This window comes from Balearica regulorum, chromosome 3, assembly GCF_011004875.1.
Source record: "Balearica regulorum gibbericeps isolate bBalReg1 chromosome 3, bBalReg1.pri, whole genome shotgun sequence".
NCBI classification, from domain to species: domain Eukaryota; kingdom Metazoa; phylum Chordata; class Aves; order Gruiformes; family Gruidae; genus Balearica; species Balearica regulorum.
Genome location: NC_046186.1, coordinates 81,119,796 through 81,142,441, shown reverse-complemented (window position 1 = coordinate 81,142,441; position 22,646 = coordinate 81,119,796). Strand labels below are relative to the sequence as shown.

At 43.7% G+C, this 22,646-nt stretch overlaps 1 protein-coding gene across 1 annotated transcript; it reads right to left on the bottom strand.

Annotated features, from left to right (window-relative positions):
• Nucleotides 1-826: 826 nt before the first annotated feature.
• TAF5L (TATA-box binding protein associated factor 5 like) lies at nucleotides 827-22,587 on the bottom strand. Its single transcript, XM_075748672.1, has 5 exons — nucleotides 22,374-22,587; nucleotides 17,312-17,456; nucleotides 12,319-12,423; nucleotides 8,795-9,519; nucleotides 827-2,773 (listed from the first exon to the last, which is right to left on the bottom strand). Exons 2-5 carry the CDS (start codon nucleotides 17,451-17,453, stop codon nucleotides 1,976-1,978), a joined length of 1,770 nt encoding a protein of 589 aa, XP_075604787.1. The 5' UTR covers nucleotides 17,454-17,456; nucleotides 22,374-22,587; the 3' UTR covers nucleotides 827-1,975.
• Between the last annotated feature and the right edge of the window lie 59 nt (nucleotides 22,588-22,646).

Genomic DNA, 22,646 nt, shown 5'->3' with positions numbered 1-22,646 from the left:
AACTAAATCCATCAGCAGCTATTGCAGATATACAGCCTGCAGCTCTGGAGGTCTAAAAAAAAAAATTAAAAACCCCAAACCAACAAACAGTAACTGTGAGAAGAAAGGATTGTGTAAACCAGGGCAGGATCGCTGTCTAAATGCCCTCTTTCTCTGAGCATCTCCTGTTAGCCACTGCCCGATACCATGCAAGCGCCTCATGCACTGTGCATCATCCAGGAGAATTTTCTGATAAGATGTTTTAGTAATTTACCAACATGTAAGACAAAAAAAAAAAAAAAGGCAACTGTGAGCTGTCGTCTAAACCCTTAGATCATTTGGATGTTCTCAAAAGAATTCTCTCATGAAAGTCCAGAACATCTGAGGGAAGCTGAAGGGAGTTATTTAATATCAACAGGCTGTCTAGAAGACCTGAGGATTGTGCTTTTGCTCAAAAGAGGCATCTTAGAACGTCAAACCACTAAGTAAAGGTCAGGCAGCACTACAAAATGAGGCCTTCTGGTGCAGTGTCAACCTCCAGGGTACCTAGATCCTCCACATGTTTCAGCTAACCTACAAGTCTGTGTCAATACCCTATGCCATGACCTGCCAAGTCAGCTCTGTGACAATAGGTAAGGGGATATCAAAGCAGCATGCACTGAGTGAGACCACCAGATTCAGCCTCCAAGTGCCAAGCGGCCTCTGGCTTGAGCAGCGTAGGAGAAGCATGCTCCTGCCCTCTCCTTCCAATGCAAGGCAGAGCAAGTTTCCCAGAAAGGGACCAAACCATTTTTATTTTTTTTTTAAACTAAATGCTTTTAATAGAAAACAAAATACAAAATAACTCTTTCCAGAAAGCAGAAATATTTAATCTCTCCAAATGACAAACTAGAACGTGCTTTTTCCGCAGATCCTTGTTGTAAATGCTGATGATTTATCTCACAAAGTGTTCATGAAACTGATATTGCAACATTTTGAGAAAAATCCAACACTGGCAGAGCTGCCTCTGTGTACACACAATAATTTAGTAATACTATTTTTTCCCATGTCACTTTGTGTGTCTCTTTCTCCCCGTCCCCCTCTCCTTAGACTGCCAACTTCCATTTACGGAAATATTTCTGTGAGGTGCAGTGGTGGACTGACATGCCCCATTTCCATTAGAAGTCCAAACTTAGCCACTTCAGTTCTATAGTGCCCTCCCTCCAGACAAGGCAAGTCATTTATTACCACTAAAGCCACCGCTCTACCCCACTGTCCTCCCATCCTCAAAACACAGTGCAACCTGATTCAGAAAGATTCCTAATTAATGGAACATAAATACAAATATCACAGCTAGTACCAGGAACCAAACCCAAATGACAATGCAGAGATGGGCCCCAACTGAGGTCAGATTTCCATCCCCTTACTAAAAAGAAAGATGGTATTTTCTACTTAGCTAGTCCAAAATATTCCAGAAGTGCTATAGGGAGCTGTAATATTTAGGACCACTATCACTGTAGAAAATACATAATGTTCTTTTAATATAAGGGTCTTAAAATGCTGGTCCTCTGCAATACCAGGAAAACAAAAAGAAAACAAAACAAAAAAACACTGGGCCAGTAGTTCTCCACACTCTCAAGCCTCAATTAACAGTAGGTAAGATGTGCCCATCAATCAATGCAGGATATTTAAGTGCAGGTCAGCAGCTTATCTGGTTGGTGGTTTCACTTGTCTGGACCAGGCTTTCAGTTTCCCCAAGCTACTGGATTTCCTCCCCTTTTCCCCATCCCTACAAGATTAGAATGTGTATGTATTTTCATCACTCCTCCTTTTTTCCTTATTCTGTTTAACTGCACAGGCCTTTTTGTAGGCAAGACATTTTAAAGCATTTGCATCACTTTGAACATGCTTTTCAAGGGGGCAGAGGAAGAAAAGTGTTTCACAGTCAGTAATCTCAGCTTGCAACGGACTCTGGCATTCAATACACCCACCCACTTCCCTAAGAAAAAAAAAAAAATTAATGTTCCTGATTTTCTTGTGCAATTCCAGTCACTAGAAGAAGATTACAGGCCATAAACTGTACGCTCAGTACATTATTCATTTGTCCGGTATATACACCAACGAGTTCACTGGAAGACCCATCTGCAGGGGCATTGCAGTAAGTGTTCCGAATGTCCCAGACCCGGACTGAATTGTCCATCGACGCCGAAGCAATTAAACTACTGTCGGGGCTAAAAGTAAGGCTGGTTATGTTGTCCGTGTGCCCCCTCAGTTCTTTGTAAAGAGTTCCTGATGCCAAGTCCCACAGCTTTAGCCGCTGGTCTTCGCCTGCTGATGCCAGGTACTTACCGTTGGGAGAAAACGCAAGCGCTAGCACGGGACCACGATGCCCGGTGAAAAGACGCACCGAGTTGCCTTGCTGAGTGCTCCACAAGCGCACAGTTTTGTCCGTGGAGCCCGTCGCTAAGTAGTTGGAATTGGGGTGGAACTTGACGCAGTCTACATCCGCCAAATGGCCCGCATATATTCGCAGCGGATACGTCCGATCAAATGACCAGAGCCTTGCAGTGCGATCATGGGAACCACTGGCAAAGTACAGGCTGCAGGGACTAATATCCAAATCCCAGACAGGATAGGCATGTCCTTGGTACAACACAGTGTTTGTAAAACTTCCGAGGTCCCAATATCTGATGGACATGTCCTCAGAACAAGATAAGAGTCCTGAACTGTCTGAAAGGAACCTCGTGCTATACACAGGTCCACAGTGTCCTCTCAGGATCTTCATTTCTGTGCCTGCGCTGTCATCCTCTTCCTCCTGGTTGCAGAGGAGAAAAAACAAAGAAGAAAGGAAAGCATGTTTATCTGTTCAACAAATACAGGAACCACCATGGGGAAAACAGGCAGGCATTAATACAGAGGAAGTTATTTTAGACATGGCTCATTTTGTGCAATTCGGACACAAACATTGCTAGTGCATTTGCTACATCTAAGTTAATGCTGCAAGAGATGGGGAGATAAGACTTTATTTATATAAAGGTTTTAGCTTCATTTTTTTTGTAGCCTCATGCTCACTCCAGAAGGCACCTTAACCTGGGACTATATACAAATAGGAGAAAAAAAAAAAAAGTATTTTAGACATTTTTCCACTTGCTAAAAACATATGCTTATTCCCTATCCGTTCTCCACTAAACTTTTGGCTAAGACATTGAAATAGATCTTGGCATCTGCTCTTTCGGTGTGGTCATTACTGGAACCGAATCTCACAGTAGAGAAAAAGAAACCCAGATGTCTTAAACAAAAGAGAGGAGATGGAAAGCCAAAGCATATTTGTCAAGCTGTTTGCTGGACATGCCTTCTTAACCCCACACATGAACAGAAACCGAGTAAGGCTGTAATATCTATTTCTCCACGCAAGCTCCATCAGGATGCTTTCACATCCTCACCCTTCAAGAGCAGCCTTCAAGAACAGCAAATGTATGCAGCTTATTTAGGTCAAAGAATCTATTTTGAGGTAGGAGAAAATGAATAATCACAAACAGGATGGCACTGGAAACCTTTTTATGCTGTAATTCTCCAATTCAAGTACCAAGGCAGATAGTGAAGAAGTAAAGGCTTTCACGTTTGAAGACCGTTCAGTGAGCTGCGCAAAGGAATCTCCCAATGGAGGGTACGTGTCTCAAAGTCTACTCAAGTAGCATCTCTTGACAATCAAAGGCTACAGACTGCACAGTTTTCATCAAATCCCAACTCGAGGGAGTATCCTTGCCTGACAAGCTGGGGTCTCACTGAGAGTGCAAGATAAGCATGGCTTGGGGTGCACCTGTGTAGCAGCTTGAGACCACCCTTCCTCAGGGCTGTTAGGCAGACACTGTTCCTCAGTACTGAATCAGCAACACTCATCCATGGACAACCTCTGCACATCAAATTCAGCACAATGCCCTTTTGTTTGTGAGCAGCCCCTTTAACTTTTATCATCACAAACTGGCCCATTTCCTGCAGAAGGAGCACTTCCTGGCCTGAAAGGAAACCCAATTCCCCAGGGCTGCCGGACTGCTGGCGACCAGCAGAAGTCAGTGCACCGTGAGCGGTTCTCTTGGCTGACACAGTATCTCCCATCCCTCTAACCTCAGGACTCGTGGACGGTTTTGCTTCAGACCTACCAACAGTCCCAAAAGTCCTTCTCCTCCAGTGGTTTCCAATCTCACATAACAGGTGAGCAAACTTTGCGAGCTCACTGCCTTTCTCCAGCTCAGCTGCGTGTTTAGTGGTAGGCAGCAAGCTGGGTTTAGCAATGCTACTTCTCCTCGGAGTAGTCAGCGCCCATGGGAGTTTCATGATGTGGCTGGGAGCCAACTTCATCTCTGCTATGGAGGTGAAGCAGAGAGAAATTACAGGCTCTAGCATGCAAAGCCCCATTCTTATTCAAATTGCTTTTTCTACCTTAGGTAGAGCATCGCTTGCTGGAATCCACAGCATCTCTAGGCTACGTTACCACATTAAAGGAGAGAGGCTGATACCTGCAGCATTTTATACTATTTAATTACAACCATAAGATTCCTGACAAGTTACCAGTGGAAGCCCATTCAAGTTACCTATATTGTACTGTAGTTTTTGTAAATTCTGCAAGTCCAGGTACTTAATTTTATGCCTTCAAATTCATAGAAGGCTACTTGGGTCATCTGCAAGCACATATTCTTTTTTCTTTTCAAGCACCTACTCTTATTCTCTTGTATTACAGTAGCAGATTATTTGAAAATGCCTTCTGAAGCATTCAAAACCACACTCCTATACGGTCACAGGTAGCAAATCTTATCTTTGACTGCTGTTTGACACCCACTTAGCCTAACAACTGCACACTGCTGTTACAGCTCACCAAAACCGGTACACCTATAATGCCTCTGAGTCACTACAATCTTCCGTTTCCTCCCCATCCAAGTTGGTCTGCTGACCAGATTAACAAAGCAGCTGGAAGTGCAGCCACTAAATTACTGCCTTGCAGAACCAAGCTTCATTTCTTTGTCAGATCAAGCACACTCTTCCTTGCATCCCACAGCTACTACCATGTAGGTGACCATTTACAGCAGCTATAGAAAGGTTGCAACCTGCGTTACAAATCAGCAGGGAATCCCTCTTCATAATATATTTTCAGGATTCCCACTTCACACACTGAATATGTTTCCTGAATACAAGGTACCACTGGACGCTACCCAGATATCCATTAACTCCTTCTGAAGTGGTTTGCTGCTGCAGGTTAGCATGAACGATTTGTATTTCCTTGGAATGGACAAGAAATTAAGTTATGCAAGCCTATTTTAATCAATAGCCTACCCACTCCCCCCAAAAAAACCCCCAACCTCCTGCCTTTTATTATTTGTACTATCCATTTGTGAAAAAAAGATCAAAACAGATTTGAAGTAATAGGATAGAACTGGAAAACCTACCAGCACTACTAAAATGAGCTAAAAAAAATAAATTAGTCTTCAGCAGCAAACAGGATCCTGAGCAAGTACAAGACTCCCAAAAATTGTATTATTAAGAAACTGAAAACAACAAAAACGTTGGCATGTTTTATTACACAGGACACCTTCCAAATGATACACCTATGGACAGACTACCCAACTCCTCAGCTATTACTTAAATCAGTATGGATTTTGCATGACAGTCATCTGGACCCAGAAAAATTTACTGCCGGTGTATTTAACCTTGTGAGCAAATGTTATCTAGCTGACAAAAAGTATCTTGATCTTCCACCCAGCATAAGCCTCAAGGGAATGAATGAGCCTCAAAAAGCAACAATGATAACCTCAAAAAACCAAAACAAAAATCTCACCCTGCCCCATCCTCCCCCGCCCCCTTTTTTTTTTTCCTTCTATCTAGTAACAGGTTTCCCTGGGTGTAGTCATCTCTCTTGACCTGCAGTGCTCTTAAGATGTCAAAAAGGAGTATCTCTTACCTGCCTTAGTTAGGGATCCCCTAGCAGGGAAAGATGATGGAGTAGATACTGTGGCTTTCTTTGCAGGACATTCCTTACTGCTCCTTCCAGAATTCCCTCCCACCTGCTATCCACCAAGGTGTCAGCATCATCCCCGCTCACTACCACTTGAAGGACCACTGACACTTAAAAGCAGAATCTCAGAAGCAGAGCTGAATGGGTGAAGTCTTAGTCTTCACAGAATTTAAAGGCCGCCACTCTTGCAGCTTGGAACAGAGAGTATTATTTTCTATTGTTAATTTATGTAGTACCAACAATGAGCACGGCAAAATTGCAGAGATACAAACGATACATCCATTCGCACAGCTGCAAAACTGCATTTTTACACTGGACCTTAGGTAAGAGAGACTATAAAGTGGCATTTGTGAGATGCTACTATAAAGAAAACAGAATTACCTTATGCAAAAATAGTAAGCCTCTCCTATTTCCAAAAAGCAAGACAACACTAGTAAAGTGCACTAGGGCATCACACTGAGCAAAATTCACTAAAATTACACCTAGTAGATGACTTTGACCTTACTGACACAAAGGCTTTACAGACTAGGAAAAAATGTTGTTCTCTAACACTTTTGCCAAGTCTTAACTTCATTTTTATATATACATACAAAAAGAGTTAATAAACAGAATAGTGTAGTTTCAGTGCCACCCTGAACAAGATCCACTGAAACTAGCACAGTTTTAGACTTCTATATTTTCATAAACAGAAAGACCTATCTGCTTGCAGCAAATCAGAAACCAAGCTGAAGATTAATTATTTCAGGCACTACTATTTAAATACAGTATCCAAAGCTAATTACACAATGCAGAAATCGACCAAACCAAACCAAATTTAGAAATCTTACAAAACCCAGCCAAGACTAACATCCTCACTATTCTATAGAACTCACTGAAGTAATGTCAAAGCACATTCGGAATTTTTGTTCTTTGTTGAAGTTTTCGTCAGGTTTATCGCTGTGAATTGTTGCTAATCAGACTGCAGTGACAGTCTGAAACACAGCCCCTGTTCACACTGAGCTGCATTACTGATGACTGCAGCCAGGTCAGGGTGGTCTTGTTTGCTCTTAGTGTCTGTGGCTTCTACTCCCGTGGCACCCAAGCGGGTGCTGGTCTGTTTCCACCTGTGATGCCACGGGTGCCTGTGCATTTTCACTTAGGGCTCCCAGATACTAGAATTGGCTTCCCTTCTAGTCAATAGGCTTTCATGTACATTTGGGACACGTAACCAGCAGTGTGTTCAGGCTGGTATCCTCTCTTAGCTTTGAACTCCTGATCAGGTCGCTATTTGATCAGTGGTGGAAGTTATTCAGGGCAATGATGGCTTTGATCTGTGCTGGTCTTTGACCAGTTTTTGGTTTTAGACCCGTGCACAAATACTGCAGGACACACAAAATATTAGATACCCAACAAAAGCCATTTGTACTCAAGCTTCCACAGCTGTTTCATAATACACGTATGATATGCAAGTATGTGCCCACATGCCAAAAGAAAGCTAATATGCACTCCTGATAACCTGGCAATATCTCACTTTTCTATTGTCTGGAGCCAAAGGAGGTGATCTGCTGATTTACCAGAGAAATTCTCCTCTGTTGCAGGTTATTGACATTTGGTTTCCATGACAGGCAATACACAGTCACATGCCCTGTGAGCTCCCGCAACTTATAATAAAAACAAGCCCATAGTTCCATATTGGGCTAGTCTGGCCCACTTACCTGCTCACTCTGCAGAAAGGGTTAACCTGGCAAGTGCTGAGCATGCCCCTGTGCTATCTCACCTGGATACCTGCCTCTAGTTCTCAAGCTGACTAACAAAGCAATCCCTAACCACAGATCCTGGCCTACAGCAAGCCCTCTGCACTTTTCCAAAATAAACAGAACCGTGCCACTAGGTATTTTTATGAGAAGAAGAAAAAACAGTGAAAATAAGGATGTTTCTCCTGCTAAATGCTCAACACAAGAACAAATGGAGTCTTTTTTTTTTTCCCCCTTCAAGAGGGGAGTGATTAAACAAAGGGAGGGTCACAAATTCTGATCTCTAACCAGATATAAGATGCTACGTGGGCAGCTGTGGCAAGAGGAGAGGAAGGGCGTGACCAGAAGGCAAAAAAATGAGTAAACCAGAAGATGCTATCTAGCCTGGCATGTGAAGGCACACACATCCCTGTCCTTGTCTCTAGCACGCCAGAGTGGGAAGCCTCTGAAGCTTCTATGCTGCAGATTATTTAACAGAGACATTTTGCGTAATTTTTCCATGCTAACTCTTTACCTCTGGTTAAAGTGATTCCTTAAATACTGTTTTGCACTTAGGCATTCCTCCTTTTTACCAAGGCCTCAGACCAGCCTCCTTTGGCTCTTTCCTTACTTTGGCTTTATTTTCCTCTTCCTGCATCTTTCCCCTTCTCTCCACCCTTCTGACTGGTTGCTCTGAGCCAGTTTCCTTGTAGTTTTCATTCACCACAGTGTGTTTTTACTGCTTGCATCTCCTTGTTTCATCTTCCCACCCATAAGAAGGCTCCATGCTCCTCAGGGAAGGGAGCCTTCTCAAATCACTTGTCCTTACTGGGCTGCCTGTGTACTGTCATTTATTCAAGGACAGCTGGAGGAGGGAGATGAGCATCTAGACCTAACAAACTATGACCTGAGCACAAACTCATTGCACCTCAGTGCAGCATTTACAATCACTGCAGGAAAGAACAAGGACAATAGCAGGCTATAAAATTTGTGAGTCAAGACAGACAGGTTGCAGAACAGCCTCACAGTCCCCTAAAGACATTACTAAATACTCCACAACACATGCCCAAAATACCCCAGCAGAAAAGGGGAGGGGGCGAGGGAAGAATATCCAGACCTCCTCATCCAGGATGTCACAAGCCAGGCGGATGCGGGACACATCAACGAGGTGGGGCTCAGATTTTAACTTCCTGGAACGCAGGCTCCACAGCTTCACACATGAATTATCGAACCCAGCAGCGAGCAGCTTGCTATTTGGTGAAATCTCTGCAGTGTTCAGCAACTGCTCCGTGTTATAGAAGGCATAGAAACAGATGGTCGTTAAGGAAGGGGGCCCGTCCTTGACACGTTTAATGCTGTCCTGCAGTAAATCCAGCGCCGCCTCGTTCTGCAGAATGGAAGCTGGCACGTCGCTGGGTTCCAGGCCGTTGCTCTCGTTGCGCGAGGAGCTCCCACCAGCGTAGAGCTGGTAGTCAGTCCTCTTGGCGGGCTGCACATCCAGGTGAATGTGCAAGGTCAGGACTTTGCACAGGGCGTTGTTGTTGTCACTTTGGAGGTAGCGAAGAAGGTAGTTGTAGCTGTCCTCTTGAAGGCGGATGACATACTTGTTGTCCAGAAAAGCCCGGAGCTTCAAGTTGGACAGGATATCTTGAATAGTCATGGTAGTTTGCAACTGCTCAATGATATCCTTCTGGCTGGCATTCTGCAAGAACATGCCATGGAAGCGGCTGTAAAAACTGTCCACTGTGCTTTTTAGGCCATTCTGGACCATGTTCAGATGGAGGTAGACAAAGAGGGGATACAGAAGAGGCATCACTTCATGGCTGTGCTGAGAATCTGAATCTGTATAAAAAAACAGCAACAAACCTTGAATGATTTCTCAATCCACCTTCTACTGGGAATAAAACAGAGCAAGGACAATTACTGCAAAAAGCCTTGACTGTGGTATCAGAGAGCAAGCAAGAGGAGGTTTTTGTTGGTGCATCTAAGTGAACGTCTTCTGTCACCTAAAGGGGATACACAGTACCTACTATGGATTTAAAGAGAGATTTTCAAGTCAGTGAGGTATGTTTTAAGAACAAAATGCAGAGATTTCAAACTCCTTTTTAGGTGTGGGTCAGCTATTAAAATACCCCCTCAAACTACATGACAGCTGAGTTTTCCCCCTATGCATTCAGAAAGAAAAACTATGTCCTCTGTTTATTGCAACAAATGGACTTTAAAATTTAGTCATTATATTTTTTAAAAATACTATTTACTGTGTTTAAGTCAAAATTATTTACCTAGCTTGTGCAGGCCTGAATTTTGGTGGGTTTTTTTCCTCTCAGCTTCAATAAAACTTGCATGTGGTGCTTTGGATGGAACTGATTTGTCTCCAGGGGAAGGAAGCTACAGCTTCCAAAATGTGCTGCAATATGCTGTGCTCTTGTTTTATTTCTGTGCCTGCTCATGTGCACGCTTTCTCTCTCTCTCCCCCTCTTTGTGCCAAGGCAAATCCCAGCAGTAATTCCTAGTACACAGTGTAACAAACTCCCAATTAGGCTGTGCTGTACCTTGCAGAGACTAATCTGTGCAACAGCTCCACCCCTCCTTCACCAGCTTCTTGGGGCTGTTTCCCTCCCACGTTCAGCAAGGAGCTTACCCAGAACACAATGGCAGTGTAAAGGGCCACAACAAGTTACCAGAGGACTAAATCGTCCAAATTATTGGAAGAAAATAGGCACTGCCAGTCTTCAAACAGCATTGCTGCTTTTCAACTTGTTCTTCCCTCCTGCCACTCACCAATGCATATTCTTTTTTCTCCCCCTTTTCATCAGATTATTTTCCCTCTCCTGTTGAGCATCTGCCCAGACTTTCTCTGGTCCATACTGTGCCTCTCCCTCATTTCTATGTGAGTAACTACAGAACATGTGCGTGGTCTGCAGTGTATACATGCATATTTGCATACTTAGGCATCATTCTCCTTTCTGTCCCACTGAAACTGGGCCAAAGCCAGTGAAACCAGTGGTCCGTATGTAGTAAAAGCACCAAGCAGCTAGCAGCTGCTCTTTTCTCTGCGGGTGCTCTAGTCCAGAAATGCAACAGGGGGAAGGACCTCACTCTGCAACAGGGGAAAAAGGGAAGATACGGGAAGTTGGCAGAAACAGGAATGAAGCAAACGTTCCCTGGGAACACATGAAGAGCAGTTACAGAGGCTGGGTCTGTCTAGCCTGGAGACGAACCTCTGCCTTCAGTACCCAGGAAGGCATTATGGAAGAAAAGGAGCCAGCCTCTTCTCAGAGGTGCCAGTGAAAGGACAGGCAAGCTGCTGCTAGGGAAAGTGTCACCAAATTGCTCAGCCCTGCAGCTGGGGCCCAGAGGCACAGAGCAATCTCCACACTCTGATTTTCAAAACCTGGCTGGACAAGGCGCTGAGCAACCTGATCAAACTCCAATCTTGCCCTGCTTTGAGAAGCTGGTTGAACTAGAGACCTCTAGAGTAATTCCTAAATTATTCAGTGGTCCTAGTCCCCTGCCCACTCCCCAGTGCCCTGGGGGCAGACATCACAGAAATGAGGAGTGTCTTGCTGTGCCTTGTGGCTGGCTGGCAAGTTACTCCCTTGCAGAAACAGAAGCAGTTCATGCATGTAAGAAATCAAAACTGAGCAAGAGGGACAAAAAAAGATGAAAATAGTTGACCTGAACACCAAAACCATACCTAGCGCTTCCCCAAGTGATACTTAAGCTACTGAACAGAGCAATCATACTTCTCAAAAATCTAAAAAACTGTAAGGATTTACCTTCACTACTAAAGTACAATGGTGTTGAACTGCTCTAGGTGGCAAGGCTTACACTTCACTATTTCTCCCTCCCTTTCCTTTCAACAACTACCAGGAATTTTAGCCCTAGTGTTATGCACACTGGGATCAAATCCCTACACTGGACAAATGCAGATGTGCCCAAAGGTGGGAGGAGTGGCAACCTCACTTTCCTTGGTACTATTCTCTAAAAATCCTATCTGCTTTCTTCTTCCCACATTTGGGACTCAGAGAAGAAATAAGGACATTCCCAGGAGTACCTTTTTTTTTTTTTTTAAATGTAATTAAAAATTACATAAAAAAAAGAAAAATCATTATTGTCTTCTGCATCACAGTACAGAATGAGAACTTTCTTCCTTTCTGTCACGTACCTGCAGTCTCAAAGCCAGTACAGGTAAATTTAAGGGAACAAATTCTCCCTTAAAAATCCAGACCATCATAAAAATAAGCCAATTATGAATAAAATTAAAACCCCTAGACTAGGAGACAGCAGAGAACTACACTAATTTCTAAGTTACTTGCCTTTCACATAAAACACTCTAATCTTCCTTCTTGTCCTGTGTGTGTATGCTGTTGTCTGGAAGATCTATAAAGGCCAAATGCTTGAACAAGAAAGGGCAAACAGTCAGCTATCTACAAAAGCCAAAGGTACTCAGCACTCAGACAACAACAAAAAAGAAAAATTAAATGTTTCTAATTTTAGTAACAGAAGTCTCAAAACTAGAAATCAAAAGATTGTTAGATATATGATTTTAGATTTTATTATATTGTCCTTCACTCATTGAAATGACAAAAAGAAAATAAAAATCAGCTACTGTCCTCTTCCTTGCTTCCTGATATTTACCTGTGAGAAAATTGCGTAATCGTCCAAATTGTACTTCATATTGCTGTGGCTCCGCCAGGCAGGGAGCTGCAGACACAACATTGGCACAACCAGATTCAGACTGAACTGTGAAATAAAATAAGTAAAAATTAAATAGGGATTTAAGGAGTTCTTCAGGTATCTGGAAACAAAGCTTCTCATAAAATCCAAGGTAACGCAGCCACCAAGATGACATTTCATCTTTCAAACCATCCAGGGATGACATAGTCCGAAGCACCTAAACATGGCATTAACAACCTAGACAGATCATGGATGAGAAAGTATTCTGGAAGCTTAAAAAAGCCAAACCTAAAAAATCTTACAAAGTCACCTGCTCCCCCCCCCCCGAATACATTTTAAGGTTTCAAATATAACCTTAAGTTCCCAAGAAATTCAGAGAAACACCATCACAGATCCCTTAACAGTTTTACTACTTTGCACTCAGAAAAGACGAGGAAAACAATGTACAACTTTCTCCAAAACAAAGTTTCTTTTTCAGGGGGACCCACCACCCATCACAGACAGAAGGTCTGCAGTGACACTACCTCAGAGTCTCAAATTTCTTGTCCCAGTTATTATCATTTACTACAAATGACAATCATTATCATTTACTAGTCTTCCAGACGTGGTGGTGAAAACACACTGAATCTCTAAGCAAACAGTGACTAGTTTTTAATCAAAATGTATCCTCCGCCCTGAGCATTTTAGGTTAAAGGGCAGCTGGTATCTGACCACAGACCCAGTTGTTACGGTCTCCTGAGATGGTGTTAACCTGATTTTCAGAACTTGTATTAACTCTGGTAAAAGCAGTTCTGAACTACTTAGAAAGGAAATTGACTTCTACTTCTCTGGCACCAAACCTTTGCTCTTCTGCTAACCTCTGACAGGGGACTTTGTGCAAGTTTACAGACACCCACCAACATACCCTAAGCATATACAAATATCAGTGATTAGAAACATAGGTTACAATATTTACAAAATTATAGTATGTTTATTTGTCTGCTCTTCTAAGAGGAGCACAAAAGGGCAAGGAGTTTCACTGTTTTCTTTTCCTCATTGTTTTTCAATTCATAACTGTTTTCCCCTCCACAAAACCTGTTTTCATTACTCTTGCTTTCAACTCCTTCAACTTCTTTCAGTCTCCTCTGCCCCCCCACTGCTTTCCATCCTCTCCCTTTGCCTTCCTGCTCCTGATTGATCACTTTTTGCTCCAGCATTTGGCTCACACACAGAGGCACAACTCTGACAGCCCTGGAAGTCTATAAACAACATCATCAAATTTTCACATGCTGAAGAGAGATAGGCCAGCCTCCAGCTCGTCTCAATGCTTCTAATTAGAAAGAGATCAGCACATGGTGTACAGGCAGCCTGTCGCTGTTCTCCCCTCTCTCTCTCTGGTAAGGCACAGGTCTATCTTCCCAGAGCTTAGGGAAATACAGAAGGTATTTTTACCAACTCACCAGGGCAAGCTGAATTCAGCTTTGAAAACAAGAGAGCTGGGCTCTCCTTATCATCCCCTCATGGGAAGAAACAAATACAGATCCCAGCACCAATACCCTATCTGCTCTCAAATCAGTTTCGAAATAAACAAATATAACCTGTTGAAAGGTACAGATACACTGTGCTTTCCACAGCTGGGCTGCTTCGGAAACTCAAAGCCCGTAAGAACTCCAGGCTCACGTCCTGATATTACTTAACAGCTAAAGTAAAAAAACCTCTACCGTTCTTAAATTTTAATATAATCAACATTCAGCATGAGAAAGTAAACTGCATGCACACACATGCAGTAACTCAAAAACACTTAGTGACAGTTTTCAATGTTACCCATGCTACTCATTGTAAAAGCAAAGAAAAACAGAAATACGAAGGCCTGTCTTTTATGCTGTGTCTGAAGGGTCAACTCTTCAGAGTTCTGGTGGCCTCATTTCAATGGGAATGGGAACGACTTGCCACCTTGCGCGGGCCATGCAAGCACAACTTACCGTCCTTGGCTTTATGAAGTGCTCCCTCCATGCCACCTATTTAACTTCCTCTGCGTAAGCAACTTAATTCCAAAATTACGATGTACTTCATGCTTCAGAAAGAGGAATATCATCCTTGGCCACCTATCCTGGAGCAGTCTGACTAGGCAATCATTACACCCTACTGTTTCAGTTGTGATGCTAGAGCTCATTCCCATCAAACACACGGTAAATGAACCCCACAGACCAGACAGTTATAACAAGTTCAAATTCCAATTCTTTTCCTTCCCAAAACTTTACACCAACCAGAACTGCAAAAAGGGATCAAGAGCTCAACTGATTCCAAAACAAGAGAGTAGATTTTCAGGCATATTTTTTTCCTAGGGGAAACAACACACTGGCCATATACTTCTCATACATTAATAAATCTACCGCGGTTTCTTTTCCACCTTCCCCAGTGGTCCTAAGAACATATATTGGAAACATCTGCTCCTGACTTCACTTCCATAATTGCAGCCAGCTATGCGGACCTGATAGCAAATTCAAAGGAACTTGCCTCTAACTCAGGGATACGGACAGAACCCTCCCAGTCTTGTGTGTTGGCTACAAGCAGCATTGCTTCCAGCTAACAAATGCAGGGCTACTGTAAATGCTGTTTTCACAGCAACTGATTCCTCTTTTATGTGAGTGTGATGATGCGTAATTTTACATTATTTCAGGTAGGTGTATGCGTCAATAGTATACTATGGGCGATATTAGAGGAAACTGTTCCTTAGTCACTCATTCTGTCCTCAAATATCATTCTAGTTTTCTACAGAAATACAGGATAGTCACAAGGAAGCTCTGTGCTGTATTTTACTGCAGATGCGATCGGACAGGGTGCTAGACAGTATCATCTGGGTTCCCTTTCCCACGAAAGGCTGGACCAGATGATCTTTCAAGGTCTCTTCCAACCTGGGCTGTTCTATGATTCTGTGAAAACAGAGCTGTACAGATATAGCAAGTATATGAAGCAACGGAGAAGGGTGGAACTAAATAGACTCTGGAAGACAAAAAGAAATGCTGAGGTAAAACTGAGAAACAAAACTATTTAAAACCAAAAACAGAGGACACTTCACAGAAAGAAGAAATCACAGAATTGAAGACAGAAGCAAGCAACTCTCCTGTTTATACAGGCTGGTTAATTTAGAAGTCAAACAGAAGAGCTGAACAGAAAAAGCAAGGTGAGTTTTGTTAAGGAAGGAGCAAAAACATTCAGAAAAAAATATTTGATGGCTTTCCCTGAAATAAAGCAATGCAGGCTTTAGAATCTGGTCAGTTTTTATTCAGTTTGCAAAAGTAAGATGACTGCAGCAGAAAGTATTTTCAGCTTCTGTTGTCAGAATGAATACAAGGTGGGTTTTTCTTTTTTGACAGTCATTCATGGAACTGCAGCATGCTCACTGACACCTTACTACGAGCACATTTGACAAGAAGTAGTAAGCAGCTGAATACATGAGAGCAGACCATTTTCAGTTCTAACGAAAACTGATGACTAAGTTCTGAATCACCAGCCACAAAACCCTTGCACTGGCAAGAGGATACAGACTAATAAGAAGAAATTTAGTAATAACATTTGGTGGAAGATTAGTAAAAAGACAAAACCCAACCATGCCCTCATTCACACCCTTTACTGAAACATTTTTTTTCTGCGTGATGTCATATGCGAATGCAGGGGCTTGTAATCTCAGTTATCTCTTCTACTTCAGATACACTTGTGTCCTCCTGCTATGGATTGGTCCCAAGTTCTAATCCCATTTCAACCCACCTCTCCCGTAAAAATCTCCCATCAAAACCAATTCAGCATTTTACTTTGGTTTCATTCCTTCCCCATCTCCCCCAGTATTATTTCAGGGAATTGCAACAAACCTCCAATAGTTACTCTGAAAACAGCAAGGAAGTGAGAAGTACTAAGAAGATACAAGTCACTTCTAATAATGAGATATTACCCAATTTCCTTCAGGCCCCTGAGAGAGTTAGCCTGGACATTTACCCACAAGTAAATAGTTACATCTTTGGATTGTAACTATGGCAAAATCCTCTAGAGGTGGAAAGAGCTATTTTGGCATCCAGTCATATCTACCTACAAGCACAGAGTTATACAGCAACTACTGTTTTGTCAAATCAAGTTGTATCACGAGTAAATAAGGTCTCCACCGCTCTTAGCCTGGGATGCTGTCACAATCTAAACAGTGTCATCAACAGAAAATATTTCCTCCTTTCATTTTCATCCAAAGGTCAGCCCAGTATTTTCTATTGCTTTTACAAGCAAATTTAATCTTTATAACCTCCACATTGCTTGCATCCTTTCAATATTTGTATGTGCTCAAGCAGTAGCATAATTTGTTGTAACAAAAATAATAATTACAATGAAGACTGTGACAGGCAGGACTTGAGAAGCATGTAGTGTAACAGGATTCAGAAGCCTTTACAAAAGAGGAGAAAGGCCATGCAGGGAAATAAACTGTCTCATCCACTGAAGGGGTTTTTTTTGTTTGTTTGTTTTTTTCCTCCAAGTGACAGAGTGGAGTGTTCACAACCAGAAAGCTGATGAGGCCAAAGAAAGAAACAGCCTGTATCACTTCCATTTCACATGATATAGGTCTCCTGGAGTACAAAAGTACAACAGATTTTCCTGCTTCTACTTAATTCCTCATCTAGGTTCTTCTCACCTCCGTACCAAAGCACCACCGCTCACCAGGCTTCATGCTCTTTGGGATACAACATAAGCATTTTCCACTACCCTGACCTGATATTTCAGGCAGCTGTTTCACTGACTGTGAATCTCACCTTGTTACACTTTCATCCATGTTTTCATTCTTCAGAAGTTCAGAACTCACACCGACTTCACACTGAGAAATCTATTTCAAAAGGACAGCTGTCGACGTGTACAAATTCATGTAGTTACCAATATACATACTCAGACTTGTCACAACTCTGCCAAGAAGCACGCATGGAAAATACGACAGGATTACCTGTGAGATTAGCTGCCATCTCTTCAGCAGTCTGACACAGCCTCAGCCCTTGTTTTAGGGGACCTTCCGAGTCCACATACTGACGGCGCTTGAGGTAGCAGGACACTGCCATCTGAATCTGTTCTGTGCGTACGCGTTTCATGACCTCAAAAGAAAAGATGAGATGATGAGGATCCTCCTGTGTAGGCATATGCTAAGATCAACATACACCATAGCTGTATTAAAACTGATAGAAGACAAGCAGCTCAGTATTTTGGTTGCTGAAGTCAAACAACTTCATTACTCAAGTATGAAACAAAACCTGTAGGCATTTGCCTCTCAGTACTAAGGCCTAACTAGACACTTTGAATCAGACCCCTGAAGATATTTTGCTGCCTAATTCTACTAATTTCACTAGGGAACCAAAAATACTTTTGAGGATTCTGGACTAAAACTGCAGTGGTGAGCTGAAGCATTTGTTTTTGTTAACTCATAAAAAGGGAACATTTCTCCTCCTTGTTTTCTTTACAGTAGCAGTTTGGGTATTCTTCAGTTATTTTATGATTCCTCTGCTTGACCAACCAACAAAACAATTCCAGAAGAGACAAGGGAATGAGAAATTAATACGCAAAGATGGAAATTTCAGAAACATAATGCTTTAAATAGCACATCTGTTTGGGGAGTCCAAGAAACAATGGTTTATTGCCCGAACTTAAAGTTTATAGCCAGGCTTCTGGAACTTCAGTCAGGTAAGTCCCCAGAAAAAAACAACAGGAAAATTAAATCAAAAGCAGTCTCTTTTGCTTTTTTTTCACCTGCCCTCATCTATCTAGACTTCCCTCCTACAAAATTAAAAAAGAATCCTTTGAAGTTTCCTTTCTGTAAGTTTTGAAAGCCATCCTCACAAATACCACTTGGTAACGTCTCAAAACCAAAAGGAGCCCAATGCTAGCTTTTAGCCTACGGCTTGTAATAAATGAACCTCAGTAAGATGAATGCAATAGTTCCCTTGCTATTTGAGTAGTCCCTAACTGCCACCAATCCTTCGCAATAGCCATCAATTTTACACAGAAGTTTAGATAACATAAAGGCTTTAAATAAAGCAGAACTAAGCAACAGTTTTATTCTACCAGAGTAATAGGTAAAGCCTGCCTCAAGATAGTTCTATGCCTTATAGCCTCACTATCAATGACCCGCATTCATTTTACAAGTGCACATGCTTTCCGGTTTGAGTAGCTAAATCTGATGAAACACAACTTCTCAGACAGACAGACAAGGATGCCCTTCCCCCACTTGTAAGAACCGTATTTCTAACAAAATGACAGCTTTAAAAATACGATCATAAATGAGCCTTTTCTAATACCCATGCACGCTTTAGTGCTTATCGCAGCTGTTAGAACAATAAGCGCTCTGTGAAGTTCCAGGAGGATGGGGATGGAAGGTTTCAGCAAAAGTTAAAACAGATATATGGAACTGCAAACCCATATGCTTTGGTGAAAACCTAAAATATATTTCCATGTGTTCTCACAGGTGAAATAATTGTTAAGGGTGGAGAAGGGGCATCAACAGGTGTGGAGTTTTCAAAGCATTTCCAGACAGACCTATTAAAATCAAGAGTTTCAACCACAACTTTTTCCATTCCAAAAGCAAACTTCCTTTTCATCTTCCTTGCAATTAAAGAAATTATATCTGAGACTTACACTGTCTCAAATATAACACTTTTTCTGCTGCGCAAAACTGTAGGAAAGACAGAATTCTAATGAAGACCATGAAGAAAGGTGGACACAGGCATCTTAGCACCTTCCCCCCCCCCCCCCTCCCCCCCCCCAAAAAAAAAGCCCCTTAACCAAGCTTTGCAATATGTTACGTTAGCATTCTGCATTTCAGCAGGCAGCATGGACTCACATACAAGTGACTTGCCCTGGTCTGCATCCAGTCTGCCATACAGCTTAGGTCTGGGTAGCAACTTAATTGTATTCGGGATACTCTGATAGATGCTTATTTCAGGTTTAGAAACCATTTTGGAGAGTTTGCATCTAGATTGTTGTATTTAGCTTATAATCCAAAAGAAACTCACTCCCAAAATGGCACAGAACAGATTCAGCTAAATGTTTCTGAAGTGGTTTAGCTAGTCAAAACTGTGCAAATCAGCTTCAGGTCTGTGGTTCAACTGCAGAGAGAGAGCATCTAGAAATACCCTTGCCCATACTTTTTTACTTCAGTTTGTGCCAGGTTAGATTTGGTGAGAAAACCCTTACTCATTATGGTACAGCATGCACGTACAGATAATTCCTCATAACCTCTTAATGGATCGGAGAAACCGAAAGCTGGTGTATGAAAGATGCAGAACTCCAGAGGACCCTTTGAAATGACAGGGACAAATGAGGAGCACCAAGATCAGCCTTTTCAAGCTGCTGAATGAGCAGATGACCAACAGAGAAAATAGTGAATTTTAAATGGTAGGCAAAAAAAAAAGCAGTACGTTACCTAGTAGTCTCAAATTTTAACATCATGATCAGACATTTTAGCAGAAATATAGAGAAGGGCCTGGGAAAGGAGCAGTTGCTGGCAGCTGATTCAAATCCAAGCTTTGAATTTCAGAGTTTTGGGGTAACAGGGAAGCCCCAGTTTCTTCAGCCAAAATTAGTAAGGTGGCATTTGCAGCTGCTTTATGCAATCAGTACAGTTTTTTTACTCCCTTCACATATACTCCTCCCAGTACTAAGAATAGTGGTTCTTACCAAGCGGTATCCCAAGGAGACCTCTCTCCCTATTCCCAGGTGACAGAACAGGAACTACCTTACAAGAAACGCATCTTCACCAAGAAACACCCATGGGCATCAGACAGACTATCACCCCTACTTTCATTTCAGGTCTTCATGTCTTGGTTGACTTTGCCTTTATACTTCTCCCTCAGCATTACAAAGATCAATGTCACAGGAGCAGGGAAAGCGTTCATGGTGAAAGTGCACGAAAGCATTCATGAAAAGTGCAAGAGCAACAAAACCAACGTTCCTACAAATATTCATTATCAAGCCCTGAAAATTAGAGTATATCATAAAACAAACATAAGAACAGCCTGCCAAAATGTCTTTAACCGAGTTCAAGCTGAGCCACTTCACAACAGGTCAACGATGCAGAATGTGAAGGCAAAAAAAGGACAAGCCTGCCACTTTAACCTCCCATCAATTTTAAGGCTCTAGCTCTCATCGGTAAAGATAATTTCCAACATATGAAACAAACTGAACACATATAGCATTCCCTGCCTGCAGAAAGCTTGAAACAATTGTTCAGAAGTCCCGGCTGCCTCGTTCTTCTCAAATAGCCAGAGAGAACAGTAAATACCAACACCATTAACTATTTTTACTGATAAGCAGGACACATAAGGAAAGAGAGAAAACAGACCACATCGGGAGCCTGCACAGATACAATGCAGCATCTTCTGCAGTGTCACAAATTGGAGTAGGAAAAAAAAGGATATTAGGGTAATTTTTTTTGAGGAACCAAAACCACTTAAGAAACCCAGAGGAGACGCCAATCACACAAAACACATCACTAGTTCCTCTTTCCTAGAAAAATTAGCTATGTACTAAGCATTGGGCCAAGGAAATTAATTTCCTGCCTAAGCTACATCTCAGGTACAGGTTTAGGCAGATCCCGCAGCCGTGAAATATTACCAGTACAGACATACGAAAAAGACTTTTAAAACTTGTGTTGGAAACGCCGCTTTTAAACACTGCGTTCCTGTCCTGATGCTGGGACAGCAGCCTCTTCCTTCCAATAGACCAAGGAAAGCCCTGTGAGTGTTAGAGAAGAACTGAGGACAAGCAATCTTAAAAAAAACCACCACCAAACAACAAATCAAGAAAACAACCCACAAAAGCACATTTTGAATATTCTCTACTGAGAGCAGTGTCTCAGGCCTCAGTTGTGGACAGAGAAGTACCACCTTTTATCTCTTATCACTATGGGTGAAATTTGGGAGTCTACCAACAATACTAAATCGCCTAATTTTTAATTTCATGACATTAAGTTAATCTAAGATTTACAAAATTTCAGAACAAACAAGATAAGGGTAAACTGACAGGCAGATAACCGTGATCCTAGAGCTGAGGGGCTTCACACACGCAGCGGCTGCAATTCAGAAAAACAGGCAAGTAAACACGACAAGTGGACGCGGAGACTCGGCGTGCTACTGCTGCAAAATAGGAAGAGTGCTGCAGACAGCAAGAACTACGGAGAAGGCTTTTGCCTGAGCGTCGGCATTCACGGGAAGAGGCAGAGAGGAAACAGCTGTGATTTTAGAAGAGCCTGCATCCATTTGCACTGGACCTAGATTTGGCTCACCATCCACGGATTACGCTTTGCCAATTCCACAGCGGTTCCCCTCCCCGAACAGATCTCCTCCGCGTTACCTGGGCAGGACACGCTTTGCTCCTGCCCACAACACACCACCTTACGCCTTCAGCCTCCACCACCCAGGCCGTCCTCCTCAGAGCGGAGCCGCCGGACCCAGCGCCGCTACCCCCTGGGCCCCGCCAACAGACACCCCGGCCTGCGACAGCAGCCCCACGCAGCCCCTCGCCCGGGCTTTGCTCACGGGTGGGAAACTGAAGGGCGCTCGCTGAAAGGACGCGAAACCGAAAGTCTTCCCCTATCAGGATTATTAAAAAAAAAAAAAAAAAAAAAAAGAGAGAAGGGAAGAGAAATAATGCGATAAGAAGCAGCTAATTAAACCCACGCACTTTTCAAGGGGAAAAAAGCCTATGATGAGGAAAGCCCACGCCGCGACCTCCGGGCGCAGGGAAGACGCCCGGCCCTGCCCTCACCCGGGGCCGCCCCCGAGGGCCGCGCCCGTGCCCGAGGCCCCCACGGGCCCCGCCGGCCTCCCAGGAGCCGCCTGCCGGGCCGGGCCGGGCCGGGCCTGCGGGCCTCCGCCACGAGGCGGCCCGGCGGGACGCCCGGGGCCCGCCCGCTCCCGCCGCCGGCCGGCCGGCGCCGCTCCCCCCCGCGCTCCCCCACCCCGTCCCTACGCGGGCCTCGGGCCGCAGCCCCGCGCCGGGCCCCGCTCCCCGCCACTCACTGAGCATCGCAGGCGGCGGCGGCTGCGGCGGGAGGCGGGGGCCGGGGGGGGCGCTGTCACTGCGCCCAGCGGCGCCAGGCGCAGCCGGCGGACGCGCCGCCGCTGCCGCCTCCCCTGGGTGCCGCTGGTAGTAGCGCTGGCGCGGCCGGTGCTGCCCGGGGGCCGGCGGCTGCTGGCGGCGGCCGCTCCATGGCTGGCTGACACACGCCGCGGCGGGCGGAGGGGGGGGGGGGGGGGAACGGGGCTGGGGCGGCCCCGCGCGCAGGCGCCCTC

What these genes read in the sequence shown, in the direction of transcription:
- TAF5L (XM_075748672.1), bottom strand. Translation starts at nt 17,453, where the DNA reads ATGAAACGCGTACGCACAGAACAGATTCAGATGGCAGTGTCCTGCTAC. An exon ending in ATTACGCAATTTTCTCACAG is followed by an intron (nt 9,520 to 12,318) that starts GTAAATATCAGG and finishes TTTTTTATACAG; the next exon opens with ATTCAGATTCTCAGCACAGC. An exon ending in GTGACATCCTGGATGAGGAG is followed by an intron (nt 2,774 to 8,794) that starts GTCTGGATATTC and finishes CTCTGCAACCAG; the next exon opens with GAGGAAGAGGATGACAGCGC.